A 22,773-nucleotide genomic window follows, 5' to 3' on the forward strand; every position below is an offset into this window, starting at 1 on the left:
CTACGAAAATTCCATTCTTATTCGACCGGATATTTATTCGACGAATTTAACCTTTGTTTCGTTAGTTCTTATCTGTTAATAGTTCTTATCGGAATAATAATGTAATGCAGCTCTGTTATAACATAAACCGCATTTATGTTAATAATCGCGACAAAACGATTTTCCCGTCGTTAATCGTCGTCTCATGTTCCCGAGGTTATCTCGAGATATAAAATCCCGCGGTTAACATGTTAATTCGCTGATTAAATCTCGGCGGTGATGTCCTTTGATACGCGTCACCTTTCTAAAAATATCATTTTCCGTGTTCCCTTTAATCTCGGGGCTCTTTCGTACATGTGCTTTCATGATCACGGACATAGCGCGACGTCGACTCGGACGAAATGCATTTGCGAATAGAATAATTGTCCACGCGATTGTCTCAGGTCACAACTTCGTTGCGAACGCGTTTACGAAAAAAATGCCAAGAGAGGAAGACAAACGGCTCGAAGAGCACTACATTTGGACCGCAGGACCTTAGATTTCTTCTAAGTGCATCGTTGCCTGTGCAATTAACTGTCGAAGGTTGTCCCTGCGACGGACATAATATTTTAAATTATGGTATTACATTGTTGTACGATGAGCTGCGTCGCATCTGGCGAGAGAGTGCGACGACTGTCTACTATCTGCGTTGCCTTTTTCTTGAGGCTCCTACGGCCAAAAATGTTGTTCTTTAGTTAGTTGCCTGCGGACGAGCGAGGTGTGTAGTCGTGCCTACCGAACCGTCACCCGTAATATCGATTAGCGTTATGTGTGTTTCCTTTTCTTTTTTTTCAATAAAAATTAACTCTGTTACTATTATTTACGTTGCCTGTAAATATTCAACATTAACAATTGCATCATCCCTTTAAATGGAAACGCATATCTTGCATTGCACAGATCGGTTCCTCTGTTCATTCTACCTAAAAAATTATCAGAAGAAATTACTTACTGGTTCTCGAGATATTTTTAAAAATTGTCTACCGATCTCTCTAACAAAAATTTTGAGAAAAGTTACCGCGTTTTAAAAGGTGGACGAATGCTTTCGCCTGGCCACCGTATGTGCGGCTGACACATCTGGACTCTTTACGTGCCAACGGGTTTCTCCGCTGGTCATTTTTACGCCCGGCACATTTTCCGCGGGCGTGTGACGTTCGGGCAACCTCGACCAGCGAGGTTCTCTCTTCTTCTGCGAAGGCTAAATAAATAGCCCCGCGAAACTATTGTGCGAAAGTTGATTGAAAATACAAAGGGTGCACCGTGGAGGGACCGAGGACTATAACTTCTTTAATTATCGTGAAACAAAACCCTGCAGCTCTTGAACGATTCCTTACGAATTCAACGAAGTTGATTGTCGACCGCAGAAAAATTCATATTCACCGTTCGAACAATTTTAGGGAGATCTTCGTATTTGCAACGCAAACGCTGTTTGCCACGAATTTAAACTGACCTCGTTAACGCTTCTGTAAAGGAAGCTTTACAGTTCTTTTTTTCAATGTTTCTTGAGACAAGAATGATTTGATTTAGTGCGTTTGTTAGTGTACGAGCACGCGCAATGCGCGTCAGAGAGATAGCATTGATTTTCAAACGGAATATCTTTTTTCGGATTCGATCGAACGACCTGAATTTTTATTTCAATGGTTTAATTATTCGAATTGTTCTGTGACGTTATTCGCCGCGCAACAATTTTTCATTTATTTGTTGCATGGCTGTGGTAATTTTCGCGCAGATAAAACAGAGACTACTATTGCAATACCTCGAGGATAATCATGCCACTGTGTCCGTGATCATGTTCACAATTCTATAGCAAATTTTATTTTATTTTATTTTATTTCATTTTATTTTTCTCGTGCATGCTGTACACTCAGGTTTTCATTTCATCTCTAAAATGTTGAAAATCGATTTATACTCGATCAATTCGTTCTTCTAGCTGTGCTATTAAAGAAAAAATTGTTAACTAAGGTTTCTACGAGTCAACGAGGTATACGCTGCTGATTTCGTCGACCAAAAAATCTATAATTGATATCACCGTTGGGGTTGTTTTTCTGTTTTATCGACGGAAATGCAGTTTCCTTAGTTCGCAGCTCGTCTGTGCCACTTCGTCCGGAATTTTTCGATCAATACCGCAACGTTTCTTTCTCCGCATAGTGCATCCTGCACGACGGTAGATGTCACGTTAAGGTAATTACCACTTTGCTGATTTGACAAAATTCTAATTTCAAAACTGATGTAAAGGGGTTAAGCTCGCGAGGGGTTGCGCTGTTCGCTAGCGCAAGTCTACACCTGCGTGGCAGCAATTTTCCGCCTCTGACGTAAACAACGCGTCATAATCGCTATACGAAAATAGTAAAAAACGTCATAGTCACTACGAAAAAAAATTTATGCGTTTTAAGGGCACGGAAACACAGTACAATCTCGCGAACATACAGATCTAACATAAACATCGAGATATACAAGGGATTTCATAATCTGTATATACGGGGTGTCCCAAAATTGTGGTATTTCCGGGAAATGAGGGGTTTCTGAGGTTATTTGAAGCAACTTTTTCCTCGGCAAAAATGCAATCCGCGGCTTCGTTATTAACGAAGTTATTAACGAGTTATTAACGAAAAACATTGACCAATGAGAGGCCAGCTCTGATCGAGCATTTAATGGACTTTTAGTTATATGACGTTTTAATCTTATTTTTGCTCGTTGCAGTAGTCTGTTAGTCTTTTTTTTACACTACAATACGTCGCTACAATACAAAATTCATATTATTATAAAGTTTTCAGGGGTTCATAATGATCTCAATATCTTTAATCATCATTTACACTTGAATAAAATAATTTACACTCCCATTTCTATGGGGCACTTGGTGGAGTGTAGATCCAAATACACGTAGATCCAAATTATATAACGATATATAAAAGTTTGATCCGCTTAAGGGATTCAATATTGCCTTCCTTTCACCCTTCCAAACCATTCCGCACACTCAAACCCGGAAGAGACCAACTCTGTGGAGCCCGACTAGCATTGGATCTTAGGAACCCTACTCCTAATGACGTCACGATAGCCGAAGCTAAGCTTCCATCCCCTGGAATTACGTTCTACATCCCCAAGATAGAAAGTACTTCGCGAAAATTGCAGTTAATCCGACCCACTTTCTGTACAAATCAATCGACATTAATTGTAGTCCCTTTCGCAACCCTAACATACATTCATACATAAAAAAATCTCAATTGTTATAGGATAAAAAGCTTGTATAGTTTTTCGAAGTTTTCTCAATGTAAGAGGAAACGAAGCTTCGTTTGTAATGATGCATTACACAAGATTACGCGGAGAAGAAGAAAAGAAAAATTGCTAAAATTCGATTGCGATCCCTTTCTTTTTATTTAACTCATTTAATGTCACATCTGCTGAACAGCAATTAGCGACCACTTGTGGGATAACATTTGTAGGGTGCAGTGCAATATATGCAATATTTTTGCATCACATTTTTCCATTATCTTCTTAATCTAGGCCTATTAAGTTACATAGTAATTTCGCTATTATACAGCTATTATATTCGCCATTATTCCGCTATTATATATTTCGTAATTATACAGTAATTACGCGAAACATCGATTGCGATCTATTCGCGAACGCGATTATATTTCTCGATGCGTGAGAACAGAGAGCGCGGAGCATAATATCCGCGAAACACCGAATACGGTGGACAATGGTAAACTGCAATTCTTTTGCAGTTCTTATTGTCGAGGCTTCCCGGTGTAAATCGTGTCCTTTCGGACGAATCGCGTCCCAATGCAAGCAATTAGTCGACTCGAGTAGCTTCATTAGGAGTCGAGTGACACGCTGATACCCCCGATGAAGCTAGCTGCAATGCTTGGGAAACGTTGGGACAGTTCTTCCGAAAGGGTACGGCTTAACCGGAAAGCTTCAACAATAAGAACTATAAAAGAATGACTGATATACTGGTATTAGTGTGCCACTTGGTCCCTGATGAAACTGGCTGCAATGTTTGCGAAACGCTGGGATAGTTTCTCCGGAAGGACATGGCTTACTTCCGAAAGCTTGAATAGTAAGAACTCTATGATGATGCTCGGCCATAAAGGACTCAAATTCCTAATTCTTCTGGTAATATACTAGGTAATATACTAATATATACTAATATATACTACTATATATATATATATATATATATATATATATATATATATATATATATATATATATATATATATATACTAATATACTAGTATACAGTAATGTCTCTCTAATTGACGTCCAGATTGGCCGCAAAAGTGGACAATATGGGAAGAGGAGATACGATTTTTCGAGCCTTGCGGTTTATTTTTACAGTTATAAATTGTTCACAATTAATATATTAATAATAATATATTATATTATAATCTATATTTAATCTATATTATCATCTATATATTATATAGAATAATCGAATCTCCTTTTCCCAAATTATCCAATTTAGTGGACAATCTGAGCGTCAGTAAGGGAGACATTACTGTATCGAGTTTAATTAATTTATTACTTCGCGTCCGAGTAAAACCAAAACTGTGGTGCACTTCTGCCACTCGAAGTGCATCGAATTATTGACCAGCAGTGATATGATTCAAATATAACAGTTTCATCGCATCCATTACGTGACATTTTCTTATCTCTTGGATTTCAACGAATTACAGTAAATTCTCTCCAATTATCCCTCAGCTTGTAGACATTATTGTATATAATAATTTATCATATATTGAAGTGTAATTATGTAATGGTCAATAAATTGGTTTATTTAGCTATGACGTGTAATTGTGTAACTGGTTTTATTACATATTTCACATTACTTATATAATACACGCATCTCTCTCTCTCTCTCTCTCTCTCTCTCTCTCTCTCTCTCTAGGTATTTCTATCTTTATATTTTATTATTATTATTATTATTATTATTATTATTTATATTATTCTCTAGGTATTTCTATAGTGATCTTCTTCATTTGTGACAAATAAATAGCAATTATTATGTATAAATAACCATAAACAACTAAATCAAATCAACGCGGATCAGTGAACACGAATTGATGTTAGTTAAATAATTAATAAAATCTTCCTCTAATAAATAAAATAGAAATAAAAATAAAAATAAATTATCTTTAACAAAAGAAACAATGGTTTCGTAATCAAGTTACGTTTTACGTGTTCTCTATTTAAATTATTAATTATACTTTAAGTTAATCAGCGTTCATCGCAGTTACGTTCATTAAAGTACACGCTGAAAATACCGAAACGCTAAAGCCAGTTTTTATAATAACCATCCTGAAAGTGTAACCAACGTTAATGAGCGCACGATCGGCCGCCGCATAATCGCCGCCGCCAGCCTCTACGCAAATAGTATCCTCATTCTATTTTGACCCACGCGGTAGCATAGCGATCGGAAGGGCGGGCGAGGGGGAAAGGGAGGTAGGGGAGGGCGCACCACGTGGCATATTGAAAGTTCGAGTTTTCCAAAGCGCAAGCCCGTCACGCAAGTTTGGGTTCGCCGCGGCACGAATCGATGCTGTACTCCGGCTGTTCATTCATCCCTATCTGAAATAACTTCGCATTGGCTCAGAATAACGACGTTGTATTCTCGTACGGTAATTTACCTCGACCGATCACCGAAACCCTTTCGAAATCGTGTGCTAGAACATCACAAGCTTTTCTCTGTCCAAACGTCAAACCATTTCACGCGACAACAAACGTCACCCCCCGTCCCCGTGGTCTCCGTAAAACTCCAGCCGCGATAGTAAACGTCGCGATTCTGCTTGGTAATCGCGAGCTTTCGAGAACACGAGTCTCTCCAAGCTCTCCTCGAGAAGAAGACAAAAGCGCTCGGTCTCTCGATAAGACAACAGCGGATATCTCTCTCAGCCACGGATCATCAGGCTCTAACGGAGCTCTATCTATCACGGAACGGCTGGCCGAGGTCCCGGGACCGAACAGAAAGAGTCTAAGACGAGGACGATGGTATCCCTCGGACCACACGGGAAGCAATCCGCAGCGCAGCCGCTTTGACAACAGAGGCGCCACGTGCATGTGTGCGCCGCGCTTCTACGGACCCGAGCCCAGAGGGGAGAGGGAGAGAAAAGCTCTCCGTGGAGAACGGAGAGGCGGCGTGCCGCGTTGACAGACCGAGAGAGAGCGAGGGAGACAGGCGCATCGGTAGGGCGAGAAAGGGAGGGGCGAGCGTCGGCGAGATCGGGGGCGGGAGAGCGAGGGGTGGCGGAACGCGAGAGAAAGTTGGTACGGTGTGCCGCAGTACGGGGTGGCGAGCTGCGAGATAGCTGCGAGATAGCTGGGAGATAGCTCCTCGCACGGTGGAAAATCAGCGGCGCGGAGAGGGGCCCGCCTGCGACGAACCGCTGTAACGAGACGTTACAGGGGAGCCACAGAAGTTACAGCCTCGGCCGCCTCTCTGTTCTCCGCCATTTCCGTTGCCCGAAATCCTCCTGTGTCCTCTGCTGGTCGATCACGAGCTTTCGAGACCAGCTGACGGTGTCGGTTCAAGGACAATCCGACGTTTCCCCGGCTCCTCGGGGACGGTCCGAACGTTGCACATTCGAGCATCGTGGTTGCGTGTGCCCGTGATGCGTGCGGATCCACGGAGTGCAAGCTGTGCGATGTCAAGGTTAATGCGGTAACGCGTGTCGATACGTTTCTTCGCCGGCTTGTCATTATTCGACAGTATTGGTTGGTTCGTTCGGCGGGTTGGAACACTGGAACACGTCCAGGGATCAGCGGAGCTGTCGCCGGAAGCGGATCAGCTGATTTCAGCGTCGACGTGGACTGGTCAGTCGGTGGACAGTTTGATGAATGACCTGTTCGGTGACGGTCGATCCGTGAGTGCTCTCGTTCGTGGGAGGAAGTTCGCGGATCCCGAGGAGGGCTCGCGTTGTTCGGTCACGCCGGAGGATGCAGGATTCCCCGTCGAAGCGGAGGCGAGCGAGGACGACGATATAGACGACGATGTTCCAGCGTTGTTATTATCATTGACGTCGACGATCCGTTCATTGTTGTTCACACGAGAGTCCGTCCGTCTTCTATGTCGGCCGAGGTGCTCGCTCGGCTGCCATCGGCCAGGCATTTGACATTTCCCAGCCTGCACGCCGAGAGGCTTTTCGTCGCGGGATCGCGGTCTAGCATCGGGAACAACCTTGGGACACGCTCGGCACTTTGCGTTGCCGCCGCGAGCGAAACTGGCAGATCGAATCGCGGCGAATTCGCCGGCATCGACCGCCTCGAAGCCTGTCGCGATGTTCGCGACGCTGCGTTCGCACGAGCACCCACGGAACTGTTTTTTCGACGATCGTAACCTTCGACGTTGACCTCTCCGCCGTGTGTCACGTGCGACGAAATCCGGGCCGCTCGAACGAACGGCTCTGGTCCCGCCGTGACGGTCGTGATTTATTGCCAGCCGGATCGCCGCTCGTTAAGGCCCGCGACGATTAATCACGGCTCGCTGGGTCCGCTTTTGTTTATCGGCTCGCGACACTCGCCGCGGATGATCCCGCGCGACGCGACAACGGAGCCTTGGGAGAATCGCGCGGCGCAGCGACCCGGGAGAAAAATCATGTACCCGGAGAAGAAATTAACGATCGTCGCCACGATCCTCGTTGTTCGCCGCAATTAGCGCGAACGAGGGTGGACCACCCGCGTTCCCCGAACGCGATGAACACCGCGCCGTGAAATAGAGCGGTCGTTCGCGCGCGATCCTGTTGCGGCTGTTACGCTCCCCGGGAACGTTACGTTGCTCGATCGAATCGCCGCGGGAGCGAGTATTTTTTCAAGTTGAATTTTTGATATATATTCGTCAACGTAGCGGGTAGAACTCGAAGCAGAAGAGCGAACGGTCGGTGATCGATCGCCGATCGGAACGCTGTCGAAAACCGTCGCCGCTTGTTCGTTGAGAATCGTTTCATTGTTGCCGATATACACACACCACGGAAATGTTAACTCGTGCGTAATTTTTGAACAGTCCACTTTTAGATTATCTTTGATATCATCGTAGCCGAGAGTAAACAAAAGAACTTACGCTAGAAGCGTTTTCGCATTTGCCCGCGCGCATATCAGTTCCGTAGCTTTTCGGAGCGTGTGTCGCGTTCGTCGAATCGCACGAACGCGACCGCCGTTCCGGAGTTCCCGCACGTTCGAATCGACGCGAAAGAGAGCAATTTCGAGGCTCGGAGACGGTATCCGCTTGATTCTCACGGTGCATCGGCAACGCGGGCTCGGAATTCGGCGGCTATTGATTTAGCGCGCTGCATCGTCTTTCTTTGATCGCTGATTAAATACGGCATTATTGCGCAACGCGATACAAGCAACGCAGCGGAAGCACGTCGGGCCGTTACTCTTGCGAGACGCGAGCTCGTTAATCGCTCGGAGCACCCCGATAAATCGACGCATCGAACCGCTCGACGGTTCTTCGAGTTCACGGCGGGCCACGATTTTACGAGACAACGTCGTCGGCTCGCCCATTGAACTTGCCTCGAGAAGCGTGAGGCTATTTGAGACGGCTAAAACCGATGTCTCAGCTGATATATCGATTAGAAAATTCATCAGCCTCCGGGGGCAAGAGCAAGCTGCTGCGTCGTCGCCGATCGCGTTGATCATCGTCGCGAAGTTTCGCCGTGATTCAACGAACGAACGTGACTCGCTCGCCGCGTGGCACGTGTTGTCGCTTTGGGACGACGCCGATCAGCGACAGAAAGAAGAAGTAGGAGGCCAGCCGGTCGCAGTTTCCACGCCGGTCGCGTATTTTCGGGCACGATGGAGCGGAACGGTGCCGCGCGTTATCGGCACGATCGCCTCGGAACGGTCAGCGAGCCGTTCGCGTACGACGACTGGACGCACCGTGTTCCCGCGAGGTAATTCGCGATGTGACAGGATCGAGGATCGACGACCGCGATTCGTGTTCGTGGGGGCGACGCGGACTGACTCGTTTCGGGACTGAACGCGATCCGGGATCGGAAACGAAGGCAAAGTGAAGTTTCCACCGAGAAAGAAAGACCACCGGGCGAACGAGTCGGCGTTCCGTCAGCTGTTCGCCCTGTTCCATCAGCGGAAGCCTCGGGATCCCTTGCAAGGGCAGAACGCTGCCTCGGCGGTACCCTTGCTCGACATGGGCGCCAGAGCTTGGGATTACGAGGCACTGCCGGAGCTACACACTTCGACGGCCGTCACGCCGACCTCCACGCCTCCAAATGCCCAGCAGAAGGTCCACTCGCCGAGGGTCTACTTCCAGGCGGAGAATATCGCCTCCACCAGGAGACGGAGCAGCTCCAGGCTACTGGCACCGCAGTCCTCCTGCAGGAGGCGCAGCAGAAGCATGAGCGCGTGGAGCGACCTGTCCAGGTCGTCTTTCAAGCTGGACGAAAGGTATGTTACGATTTCTCTCGGCATCGTCGGTTTAACACGTTGGCTGCCGCGCGAATTTTACGCGACTTGCCCAAGGCGCAAATTTTTCATTATGCGATGCATATTATATGTTGAAATGTTATTTACAGCTGATAAGTTTAGTTGTATAAGCTTGTTTTATGCATGTTTCGTGGCGGGGGTCACCGGTGACCCCCAAGGCGCCGCAGACCATTTTTGCGATTGTATTTCAATCTCCGAGTTTAAGATGAAGTTAGCGATGTATTTAGTGAAATGTTCTAATGACGAAGATTGCACTTCACCAAGTAATTACGTACAGAAAGAAACGTCGTCGTGAACTTGAAAGGGAACCGGGAAGTGTGCGAAATATAAGGCGATTTTGGAAATTGCCTTATGAAAAAAATGCAAAACAGCTAGGAAGAATGAGAGCAAAGAATTGCACTAAGATAGTGGCGACATATTGTGCTGACTGTTCTGGTTCACCTTTTCTGTGTTTCAATGTGTTTCATCGTTATGCGCACAAATAACATGTATATTTTCCTTGTTTTATTATATTATTAATAAAATTAACACATTGCGGGCGGGTCACGAGATATCTCGTTTTCATGTTTTTTTTATTTAATCGGCAACTTAAGCAACCAGCCGCAAATATTTCTGTTACGTAACCATGGTAACGAAGCCTCTCGCATTCCTAAGTAATTTTAGCGAAACAAATGAATCATTCCAAATATCACACTCTAAATCAATATTCAAATTTGTATAATAAATAATAGTTAAAATGTAAAAAATCTTATATAATAAACAGATATATAAACTATGTATATATAGTATTATTTAAGAATACTAAATGCACAAATTAGAAATGTGCCTATCCGCTTCCTGTTACTTGCCAAGCATGTTTTTGGAGCGTTTGAAAATGTGCGGCCCCGTCCGCAATGTGTTAATATTTTTTATTATGGCCGCCTTTTATTATATTACTAATAAAAGTTATATTATTAATAAAATTATTTTTGCATGTTCTGTACGGCATTCATTTCTTCAAAGCATTACAGAAACAATGGTGTTATTTCGAAATTTATAAGTATCGATGTTTACCCTAATTATGTATTTTAACTATTTGTCGCGTCGCCGGTGACCGGTGACCGGCACTTAACTTGGCGGTGACGCCATGGGGGCCACCGGTGACCGGCGCACCCAAATTGATAGGAATATATATATATATAATTTAAAACAAATGTCAATATCTAAAATTTTGTATTTATTATTACTATCGTCGATTCAAACAGTGACCCCTGTCGCAATTAACATGTCAAACATGGTTATACACTGTAACTTATCTATTGCAGATAATATTTCAACATTATAAGTGTCACACAAAAGTAAATTCGTCGTGGCGCCACGGATAATTTCTGTAAAACCGGCGTGGCATTCAACGTGTTAAAAATGTTTCGCAGCAGATTGTATGATGTAGAATGGCGAGCGTGTAATTAGTCACTTGCACTGGAAAGACGTGTCACGCACGTCGTAATGCTTTTGTCACAGAATCGCCAACGACGTGGTATGTACGTCGTCGTGCGATTGTCACGGAAACAAAAACGACGCGCATGGCACGTCGAGTGGGATTGTTGTTTGCCAGAACACTTGTTTGCCAGAAAAAACTATTAAAAGTCCTAGGTCGAAAATAAATTAGTTTAGAAAATATAAATCTTCCTCCGATTTCTCTGGGGCATCGAACACTGTGCAACGCCTCCCAGTGAGTTACACTGGACCGTTCTGGTACACGCGTCGGTAAATTTTTCGCCAGCGCAAATGGGAAGCTAGGGAAGTTAGGGAAGCTTGAAAAACGGTGTAACTTTTTTTCGAATAAAATGGACTTCGAATTAAATGGATTATTAGGACTAAATGACTTGAAGTTTGTTTCAGACGATAGAGGGACCGGTCTGCTAGGCGATTTTTTAATTTATGTTTTTTTATCCGAGCATATAGCGAAAATGTAAAAAGTGCATTTTGTAGATCTCGGTGACTTGTATGCATGTTGATGATTTCATCGAAATCGGTGGACGCATAGTCAAGTTACAGCCGTTAAAAGATGTAAAAGTTAGCTGTTTTTCGTGGAATCTTAATTGGAATCTTTAATTGATTATAACTCCTGTCAAGGTCAATCATTTTCGATGCAATTTTCGACACGCGTACAAGTTCTGCAAGATCTACAAAATGCGTTGTTTCTTTTAATTTCGTTATAGGCTCAGATGAAAGAGTTCTTTTTTATATTTCTGTCACATTTCAAGTGATAGCAAAATTTAAAGAAAAGTATTATAGTCATTATCTAGTATACCAGTCCCTCTGTCATCTAAACGAAATTCAAGACGTTTAGTCCAGTTTTAAGGAACTTACACCGTCTTTCAAGTTTCCCTATTTATATGCTCGCCATTGTCTGTATTTTGGAAGAACCTTTTTAAAGGGTATGAATTCTTCTCTTACAAGTTTAAACAAAACACGCGTTTGAAAACACATCTCGTATAAACTTCTAATATATCCATAGCGAGAAAATCAGTTTACTATGCCAGGATCGTATCGCAAGCCACTCCTTTTCCGTGAGTGCTTTCAACGGGGTGGCTTCCTTTTTGCTTTTTACGAGCCGCGCGGGTTTATCCCATTTCCTCGAAACTACAATGCTCGGCATTCAATAGTCGCTCCTCATTACGAAATCGGCGAATATCTAGCATTGTTGTCCACTTACAATACCCATCGCCGTTATTTTAACGGCGGAGGTTTCGTCGATCGTCGCAGCCAGCTCGCGAAAAGAAATTTCTATTGTTTTGGAATTTTAATCGACCCGATTTTTAGAACGAAATTAGCGTCCCATATTCGCCCGAATATTTGGCTATTAGATTATCGGTGTGTAGTCCTTTGTGAGTTGACTGTAAATAACACGCGCACGTATTCACCGTTGTAATTTACGCGCTTCGTACGCTTCGTTCTAAATTGATTCGTGACGCCGAACGCCGCTTGGCGTTGACCACTTCGCGTCCCGCTAAAATCGGCTTCTAACTCGGTTATTTTTGCGAATTCGATCTCGGACGTTTATCGGCACATTTTGCAAACATTCGATTACCTTGTCGAGCGATAGTTTCACGTGGAAGGGCTGATGAAGCCATTCGACGCTTTCGAAAAATAGATTTGATAGCAAAAAAGAAAAGTTAAACTCACATTAGCCCTCAAACGACCAGAAGGGTCCATGGGACTCAGTTTAATAATGCAGCTTATGTAAAAATGAAATGTGGAACATGTTTTAAAAATAAAGTAAAATCGATACTACGTGAAACATTTATAAAGTGAATTAATGTGCTAGTTTTAATCAAAATGTAATCGACAAATCTATTACTCCTTTTTTCAACTGTTTTCCATGTATTAATCCATTTCATTTTTAATATTATTATATCCACTGTTTTGCGTCTTTTCAATGTATGCAATAGTATGCATTTTTTCAATTTCGCGTATATGAAAAATATGTTCAGCAATCATACCGATCGATTTCATTCGACATCTTTCGTTATAGCTGCCATATAAAGTACATACTTATATGTATAAATATATAAATATATATTATAATATAATATAATATAATATAATATAATATAATATAATATAATATAATATAATATAATATAATATAATATAATATAATATAACAAAAACAACATGTTTACATTGTCCAACGATTGATTGCAAATAGTAGAAAAATTCGATACATTCGTGCAAAACGGATGCCAGTTGCCCAAATGATGAAACTTTTTGGATTTAATCGTTCAATATTTACGTTTCGTTATTTCGTTTCTAATTTGAAAAATCAGCGGAACAAATTTTAATAAACTTGTAACACGAACGTGAAAAATGGATTAAAATTGCTTTATAAAACAGCCGTTTTCTGCAAGATCATTTATCTTATTTAACATCCGGTACTATGGTACTAATTGCATCAGCCCGTCAGATAATGCAACTTTCGACGGCGGATTTAATAAAATACGAAATTCTCTTCGAAACTCGCATTCCATTAAGTTGTCTTCGTTACGTTTCCGTAGGATTCCTTGGAAACAGCAAATCTCGATCTTCGGTACATCGCGAAGTGCAGAAGTTTTCAGTCCCCGGAACGCGTGCAATTCTTCTTCTACGAGTTGATATTGTTCATTTCCCCGCGGATTTCAAGCGGAAACAAAGCAATATTCGCGAAATTTTTCCGGCTTCCCTGTGTGCCGACACGTAAAAACGAAAATTGCAACAACGCAACGTGAACAATTTCAAAAACAATTTCATACTCTCACTGCCGCACCAACAACATCCGAAGTTTCATGGAATTACAGAATTTTGTTCGAATCGAATTAATATCGAAATTTATTTCAAACGTTTTCATTGTTTCGTATATCACCTATTAATTTTTATTATTATTTTATTATTATTATTATTTTATATTCATCTTATCTTCACGGTTGAATGAAGGGTTAACATAATTAACATATTTTTAAGATAATTAGTTGATATAATTTTCATTGTTTCGGATATCATCTATTCACTTGTATTATTATTTTATTATTTTTAATATTATTTCATATTCTTCTTATCTTCACGATTGAATGAACGGTTAACATAATCAACATATTTTTATCATAATTAGTTAATATAATTTTCATTGTTTCGGATATCATCTATTCACTTTCATTATTATTTTATTATTTTTAATATTATTTCATATTCATCTCATCTTCACAGTTAAATGAACGGTTAACATAATCAACATATTTTTAACATAATTAGTTAATATAATTTCCATTGTTTCGGGTATCATCTATTTACTTTTATTATTATTTTATTATTTTTAATATTATTTCATATTCATCTCATCTTCACGGTTGAATGAACGGTTAACATAATCAACATATTTTTATCATAATTAGTTAATATAATTTTCATTGTTTCGGATATCATCTATTCACTTTTATTATTATTTTATTATTTTTAATATTATTTCATATTCATCTCATCTTCACAGTTAAATGAACGGTTAACATAATTAACATATTTCTAACATAATTGGTTGATACAATTTTTAAAGCATTCGTGATGCATAGTACTTGCTCTGTCTACTGTTAGACCAACCGTTTATAGCCAAGCAAGTGATAACGATTGGGTTAACGTAATCTTACACCGTGTTTAGCGGCAGGCAAAAAAACCGAAATTAGAAACGCGTTCACCCATTTACACGGGGCGCTATTTACCGGTGCAATAAGCGGTGGCTGTTTAACCCACTTTCAAAGTATACGGATATATCGCGTTTCAGAGTATGATCGCGGTACTTTGCTAACATTTAACAAGATATATTAATAGAAATCGCATCGGGAAAAATATGAAGTTACAGGCAAGACGCGGCCGATACAACGCCGTGGACAGAAATCGCCGAAGGTGGAGAAATGGGTGTGGCGCACGTGCGAAATATAATATATAATAGTGTAGCGTGTTATAAAAAGCTTGCCGTTGGCCAGACATATATTTTTCCGATAACGAAACGAACATTTTATTATACTTCGGAAATGGATTTATGAGCACGGTTGCTCCGATATTAAAGGAATAGTAAAAAAAAGAAGGAATTTGACGTTCAATAAAAAGGCCTTCGGCGAGGGAAAATGTTCGCTCGACGTTGGTTTCGCTCTTTTTTTTTCAGCCGCGATGGCGGATAAAAAATAGGAGCCAGAAGTTAGATTTACGTGTTAGATAATCAACGCCGCTGGCGGGCATGTTGTGTGCATAATGAACTATAACGAAGAAGAATTCTCTCGTGTTCATAGTTTTATTATGAATACTGGTGTTTTTTAATCTCGCGTCTTCGCTATCACCGAACGAGACGAAAAAACGGTGGGATGCGTGCAATTTGATAAAAACTGCAATTTCGCGCGGACATGAATATAAATTGCATACAATAATATTGTTATTTTATATAAATATTATATATTATATTATTATATTATATCAACACTATATATTATATTATTATATTGCATAAATATTATATATCACACTATTATATTGTATAAGTATTATATAATAATATTATTATATCATATAAATATTATATATTATATTGCTATATTATATAAAATAATATAATAATATTATTATGTCATATACATATTATATATTATATTATCATATTATATTGTATAAATATTATATAATAATATTATTATATCATATAAATATTATATATTACATTGTTATATTATGTAAAATAATATAATAATATTATTATGTCATATAAATATTATATATTATATTATTATATTGCATAAAATAATGTAATATAAATTAATGAATCTCTCGTTGTTGAAATATTTAGATAAATATGTCGATATAATATGTCGTACATAAAACTGTGCTCGAAGCTTGCACGCTTCCCGAAGCTTTTCCAATAAAAGTTTTATTCGACGTGATCTTCGAATAACGTTAACCTTCAATTTTTATTTAACACGATATCCAAACATTTTTCAACGATACGTAAATATTCATAGCAATCGTTACGCGGGATCTGCTTTTAAGCATTCGGTGGTCGAGCTATTTTGCTTCTCTAATACGATGAAATAACAAGGATTTATGGATCATGAATTGTAAGTAATTGCATCATTATGCGTTAGGGAAGAAATTTATATCTCTATCTGAATTGTAAATTATAAATTGGTTCACGCATTTCCGGCCGTGTTAATCGCTTATGCGATTTTAACATGTTGTCGTTGCGTCACACATGTAGGATTTAATGCGACGATTCGTTCATTATGAAATGACGCCGCGCGAATCTTTAATTATCAGCGATTCCGCAGATAATCCGGACACGTGGTTGTCAGTTTATCGGAAACCAATTGTGACCCGAATTGGGCATCATTGAGATGCACCAATTACAGATTATCAATGTTCTAGTAGATGTACATACGTTTACAATATTATAAAGCAAATAATTCCGTTGCAGATATAAATATATTTTGGTTATTAGGACCCAATTATAATTCGTTGCAAGTGTATGTAACTGTGATCGTTAACGAGACACTCGTTAATAAGAAGAGGTCCTGTTAATAAAAAGCGGCAGAGGAGACCGGGGCTAGAAGTTCCGATTCTGAGAAAACATTAATTAGAAAAAAGTAACTGCATCATTTCATAGTCAATTTTTATGCTTTTTATTTTCACATGCGCTCCATGCTGGAGATCCGGCTGCGACGGTCTAGCTGGAGAATAATCAGCGTGGCCTTCTTTCAGGGTGCGAGTCAGTTAAGCATCAAAACTTAGGAATACGCCAATCGCAGCACTTTTAAATTCTCTCGTCGGAACAGTCGAGTCGAGATGGGTTCCGGCGGAACACGCAAATCGTAAACTGTTTACTGCAATCTCGTTGATACTCTCATAAACGAACAGTCGTTCTCAACTCCTCCACGAAACAGTAATTGCAAGTTGACAGTATTCGAATTACAACTTTTCAATCAGTGCAAAGCGTTCTATCAAATAGTTCAATTCAATTCAATAGTCTTAATTGTGCAGACCGATTCGTTCTAGTCTTTCGCGAACCAGGTGAAACATGCGACGCTCTGCATCATGCGGGGTTAATTATATCCCGAACATTATCCATCTACAAATATACAGGATGTCCCAAAATTATATTTCCGAGAAATGAGGGGTTCCCGAGATCATTTCAAGTAACTTTTTCCTTAGCGAAAATGCAATACGCGGCTTCGTTTACGAGTTATTAACGAAAAACAGTGATCAATGAGAGGCGAGCACGGTCAGCGCCCCGCCCTGCGGCCAATGCCGCGTCGCACTGGCCGTCTGACGCAGCGGCAGTGGTCGCGAGGGCGGGGCATCAGCTCTCATTGGTCAGTGTTTTTCGTTAATAACTCGTAAACGAAGCCGCGGATTGCATTTTCGCTAAGGAAAAAGATTATTTATTAAGCAGATTACGTGCCCCCAAAACAATTCAACTTTTAATTGAAACATTTTTCAAAATCATCAATATATCTGTTATATATCAATATATCTTCAATAATCAATATATATATCAATATATCTTCAATAATCAATATATATCAATATATCTTCAATAATCAATATATATCAATATATCTTCAATATTCAATATATATCAATATATCTTCAATAATCAATATATATCAATATATCTTCAATAATCAATATATATCAATATATCTTCAATAATCAATATATATCAATATATCTTCAATAATCAATATATATATATCAATATATCTTCAATAATCAATATATATCAATATATCTTCAATAATCAATATATCTTCAATAATCAATATATATCAATATATCTTCAATAATCAATATATATCAATATATCTTCAATAATCAATATATCTTCAATATTCAATATATCTCTATTGCGAGATATTTGAATGAATCGATTTAGACGGGTCACCCTGTATAATAATGCTCGTATAAAAATAATTGATAACGACGTACCGACGGGGGGAGTGGCGGAAAATAATCGACGCAGCATGTACATACATACATATATGTTCTATATGTGTGTGAAGACGTGAAGAGAGCGGTCCGAATGTTTGTGAGTGTCGTTAACGTCTCGTGTAGTGTAGACGTTCGTTCTTTCTGGTTATCGATTTACCGTGTATACATACTTTCTCGTGTTATATTGTGCCAGCCAGGATGTTTGTGCGGTTTCCGGCGATTCTTGAGGTTGGGCGTTCCGCAATGCAATGAATTTCAGTCTGTTTTCGTAAAACAGATAGCAGTTCAACGGATAACATTTAACCAAAGATTTTGGTAATCCAGTTCGGCTGACAAGCAGCCGCGTTCAAAATGAACAAATGGTAAAAAAAGATCATACTAAATAATAAACCATCATGGTAAATAATTTACCACCAGTGAATAAATCGTGCGTTACGGGGAGATATTTTTTAAAACTAACATTTTTCCGCTTTCTCTGTGGACCGTGCGTCGTGACTACGCCAATGTCAGACCGCGTACGCGTCCTTTCAGATGCAATAGAAATTACATCAGTTGGACTGGGATGTCCTGCCTCATTCTCCGTGCTCACCGGACCTTGCTCGCACAGACTACCATCTTTTTCGCTCTCTACAAAATTTCCTTCATATAATAGTTTCAGTACGTTCGCATACCGGAAAGTTTGTCACATACGGGTTCACGAGTCCATTCATAAACGTATGAAAATTTTAGATACGCCTGTACACATTGGGCCCACCCTCTGCACACATACATGTACTACCATCTATTCGTATGCAAACTAGTACAGTAAATTTTCCCCCAATTGTCCTGCAATTTGTGCACAAAAATGGACGATTTGGGAAGAGGAGGCGCTTCGTTTTTATAGTCGTTGACAATCGGCAACTATAAAAATAATATAATCGTGTATAATAGAGTAGAATAGTTAAATGATTGAATAAGAATATAAAATATAGAATATATGGAATATATGGAATATATGGAAGAATAGATAGATAGAATAGATAGAATATATATAGAATATAGATAGAATATATAGAATATATAGATTATATAGAATATATAGAATATATAGATTATATAGATTATATAGAATATATAGAATATACAGAATATATAGAATATACAGCATATATAGAATATACAGAATATATAGAATATATAGATTATATAGAATATATAGAATATACAGAATATATAGAATATACAGAATATATAGAATATACAGAATATATAGAATATACAGAATATATAGAATATACAGAATATACAGAATATATAGAATATACAGAATATAGAACAGAATAATTAGATAATTGAATTAGAATATAAAATATTGAATATAGAACATATAGAATATATAGCATATATGAAATATATGGAATATATAGAATATATAAAAGATAGAGAATATATGAAATATATGGAATATATAGAATATATAAAAGATAGAGAATATAGTGAATATATAGAATATATAGAATATATAAAAGGTAGAGAATATAGTGAATATATAGAATATACAGAATATACAGAATGCATAGAATACATAGAATAAATCCAATATATAAAATATATAGAATAAACAGAATAACATTAATAGAACAATCGTATCTCCTATTCCCAAATCGTCCATTTTTCTTTTGTCCATTCTTCCCAGGAAAATTAGAAAGAATTTACTATACTAATAAGACAAGCGAACGCGAGAATACGGCAACGTTGCATTCGGGGCTAGCAGTTGATTCCTCTTGTCTATACACTGTGGAATGTCGTGCCGCGTTGCTTTTAGCGATTCCTAGTCTTTTCCTCCTTGTTGGCGTTAGAAAAATGGGGAAAGTTTTCAGGTTCTTACCACCTGAGAGAGTGCCCTGGGTATATATATATATATATATATATATATATATATATATATACACGTGATATATATGTACGTGATATACGCAACGTTGCCAAGTGTCCGTAACCTCGCCGCACTCGAGGTTTCCATAAACTTCCATCCTTCGAAAATTCGAGGAAATTGCTTGCTTTACATTAAGCTCATTCAGGAACTCGATAGCGAAGTACGCTTTTTTGCGTGTCAATGGGTCCTTATGAATGTTCTGCATTATGTATTAGCTTTCTTTTTTTTAGAGAATTCTCAAATTATTTCTCGGAAATACAGCTAGAAACGTAACTTTAGCGAAGCCTCGGTAAAGCAACAACGTGTCAAAGATCGAAACTTTCGAGGCGATTATATCGAATTTGAGATGCTGAAATTCCTTGAGATTTTAACAGGACGTAGATGACACTTAAATTAACGAACTAACAGAATTCCAACAAATTCTTAAACAAATCGCTTTCGGATACAACGACCTGAACGGGCAGAATTTTGAGTCAGAGGAGGCCCATAGAGCAATTTTCTTTATGGGAAAGCAGAGGATTTTTATAAACAAGGAATTATAAAGTTATGTAAACAAACGAGAAAAGGTTACAGGTGACAACGGCGAATGCATAATCGAGCGAAGACATTTCTTTATACGAACAAATTTGCTTTGCATTTACTTGTCAACAGCCGCGCGAACCTTCTGAACGACCGAAATATTAAAATTATTAACGAAAACTCTTCGGATTTATTCGAGAAACCTTATCAACTCTCTAATCGTAGATTAAAGCAAGCGCATTTGCCTAAAGTGTGTTCCTGAATGCTCGATTCTTCAATTTCCATCTGCCACGAATCTTGGCTGCTCGGTGTTCCGTAAAACTAAAGCGACGCCCGACGGTTCTCCAAACAATAACAGCTCTCGCACGAAGTTCAGTTAGTTCATGCACCGACTAAAATTTCGTTCGAACAAACGGAGTTAATAGAATTGGAATCGCACACGGTATATACGTATCGATTCGTCTTTTTTTCCCGCGTTAAGTCCTTTGTGCCACAATCGAGGCAGCGAAGTGTGCATACAGGATTCCCGTATCACGGCCATTGCAGAGTCGGGGAAAAAAACGTCCTAATATTTTCAAAGCTTCTATCTCGCATTCAACTTCCGTAAGCTTGCACGGAGTCGCAGTTCGTATCTGGCAACAGAAATTCGGCAATCCGAAAAAAATATTATATATAATATTCTATATAATATATATATATATATATATATATATATATATATATATATATATATATATATACTACTATATATATACTATATATATATATACTATTTTCACGAAGATTAAACGAAGTTAGCTGATAATAAAAATAGCTCGAAACTTCTTTCAAGGTAGCCAAGAAACTTGCACGATTTCAAAAAAAGAATATTATATATACTAAATAGTATATATATAATATTCTATACTATATAATATATATATACTATACTATATATACTATACTATATATACTAAATAGTATATATATATAATATTCTATACTATATAATATATATACTATACTATATATACTAAATAGTATATATATAATATTCTATACTATACTATATATACTACATAGTATATATATAATACTCTTTTTTTGAAATCGTGCAAGTTTCTTGGCTACCTTGAAAGAAGTTTCGAGCTATTTTTATTATCTGCTAACTTCGTCTATTCATCGTGAAAATTCGCCCCTCTGTATTGCTACGTTGCAATATTACGACGTCTTTTTTGCGACAAGAATTTGCGAGAGAAACCGTCATTCGAGCGAACCGAAACATTCTTATTGGGGTCGCGCGCGCACTCAAAGGCATCGGGAGCACTCCCCTAGGAAATTTTGAATAGATTATCGATAATTTTCTTATTTCCAATCAGGCGCGTCGATACAATATACTGCCGCGATACACTTTTCGACAAATTAATTCCGGATCTATATTTTAATTACTTGATATTTTAATATCTCGACGGAATCCATTGGAGTGTACATTGGAAAGTCACGAAAATAGAAACCCACAAGAAAGAGTTTAACCTTTTTATACTAAATCTAAAGTTTTTTGCATTTTGACGTATAATCTTTTTATTTTATTTTTTCTGCATAGCATATATACTCTATTTTAATATATTGGAAAGTATTTTTCCCCTTCAGTTCATATTTATTTTCCTTATTATTATTTTTATATTTTCTTAATTTTATTATTCTTATTCTTATTATATTTATTTTATTAATTATTAATAAGCACGTTTCTGTTTTCGTGCGATTAATTGTGATCAATTGTGCAATTGCCCCTCAGCTTGTGGACAAAAATGGTTAAATTGAGACGAAAGAGAGAGAGAGAGAGTGTGAAAATCGTGAGACTCGAATAATCGTATCTCCCTTCCCCAAATTGTCCATTTTCGTTAACAAGCCGAGGGACAATTGTGGAGAACTTACTGTACCAGCATACGTGCCGATTCTTATCGAAGTCTAATTTCGCTGGCGCAGCATCTAGGACCACGAATCGTCGCGAAATTGTGAGTCACCCGGTAATCCTCTATTATTCCCCGCGAGGTGGCTCGGATAATTGTCACGTGAGAACGAAGCGACGAGACTCTTCTCGACTTAAGCTATTTCTTCCGTTCGCGAGCGTCGGGGCGCTTCTCGCCTCGCGCTATCTTACCGCTTCCGTCTCGAGAGTGCAAATCGGTTTTTTGAGATTCCACTTGAATTCTAACTCGTCGTGCCTTCTTGGTATTACGTTTCGGTCGTGTAATATCGTCCCGACCGGCGGGGCCTGCAGACATTTTATTACGAGTCGAAATGACCCCGCGTTCGCATCTCTCGGCCATCGAAAACCATTCGTCTTCCAAGGGTTGAACGCGGTATAAATATTGTCTCGTCACAAACGCGGTAATCTCGAGATATTGACCTATTTGCAGTTC

General features: G+C 39.1%; 1 protein-coding gene across 1 annotated transcript in view; it reads left to right on the top strand.

Annotated features, from left to right (window-relative positions):
* Nucleotides 1-6,264: 6,264 nt before the first annotated feature.
* The window catches only part of LOC143259763 (potassium channel subfamily T member 1-like), a gene marked incomplete at its 3' end in the record, with an annotated part of 266,946 nt that continues 250,437 nt past the window's right edge, over nt 6,265-22,773 (top strand). The window contains 1 exon segment of the mRNA XM_076523269.1: nt 6,265-9,414. Within this exon segment, the coding sequence (XP_076379384.1) occupies nt 9,158-9,414 (257 nt within the window).

This window comes from Megalopta genalis, chromosome 6, assembly GCF_051020955.1.
Source record: "Megalopta genalis isolate 19385.01 chromosome 6, iyMegGena1_principal, whole genome shotgun sequence".
In the NCBI taxonomy this organism is placed as follows: domain Eukaryota; kingdom Metazoa; phylum Arthropoda; class Insecta; order Hymenoptera; family Halictidae; genus Megalopta; species Megalopta genalis.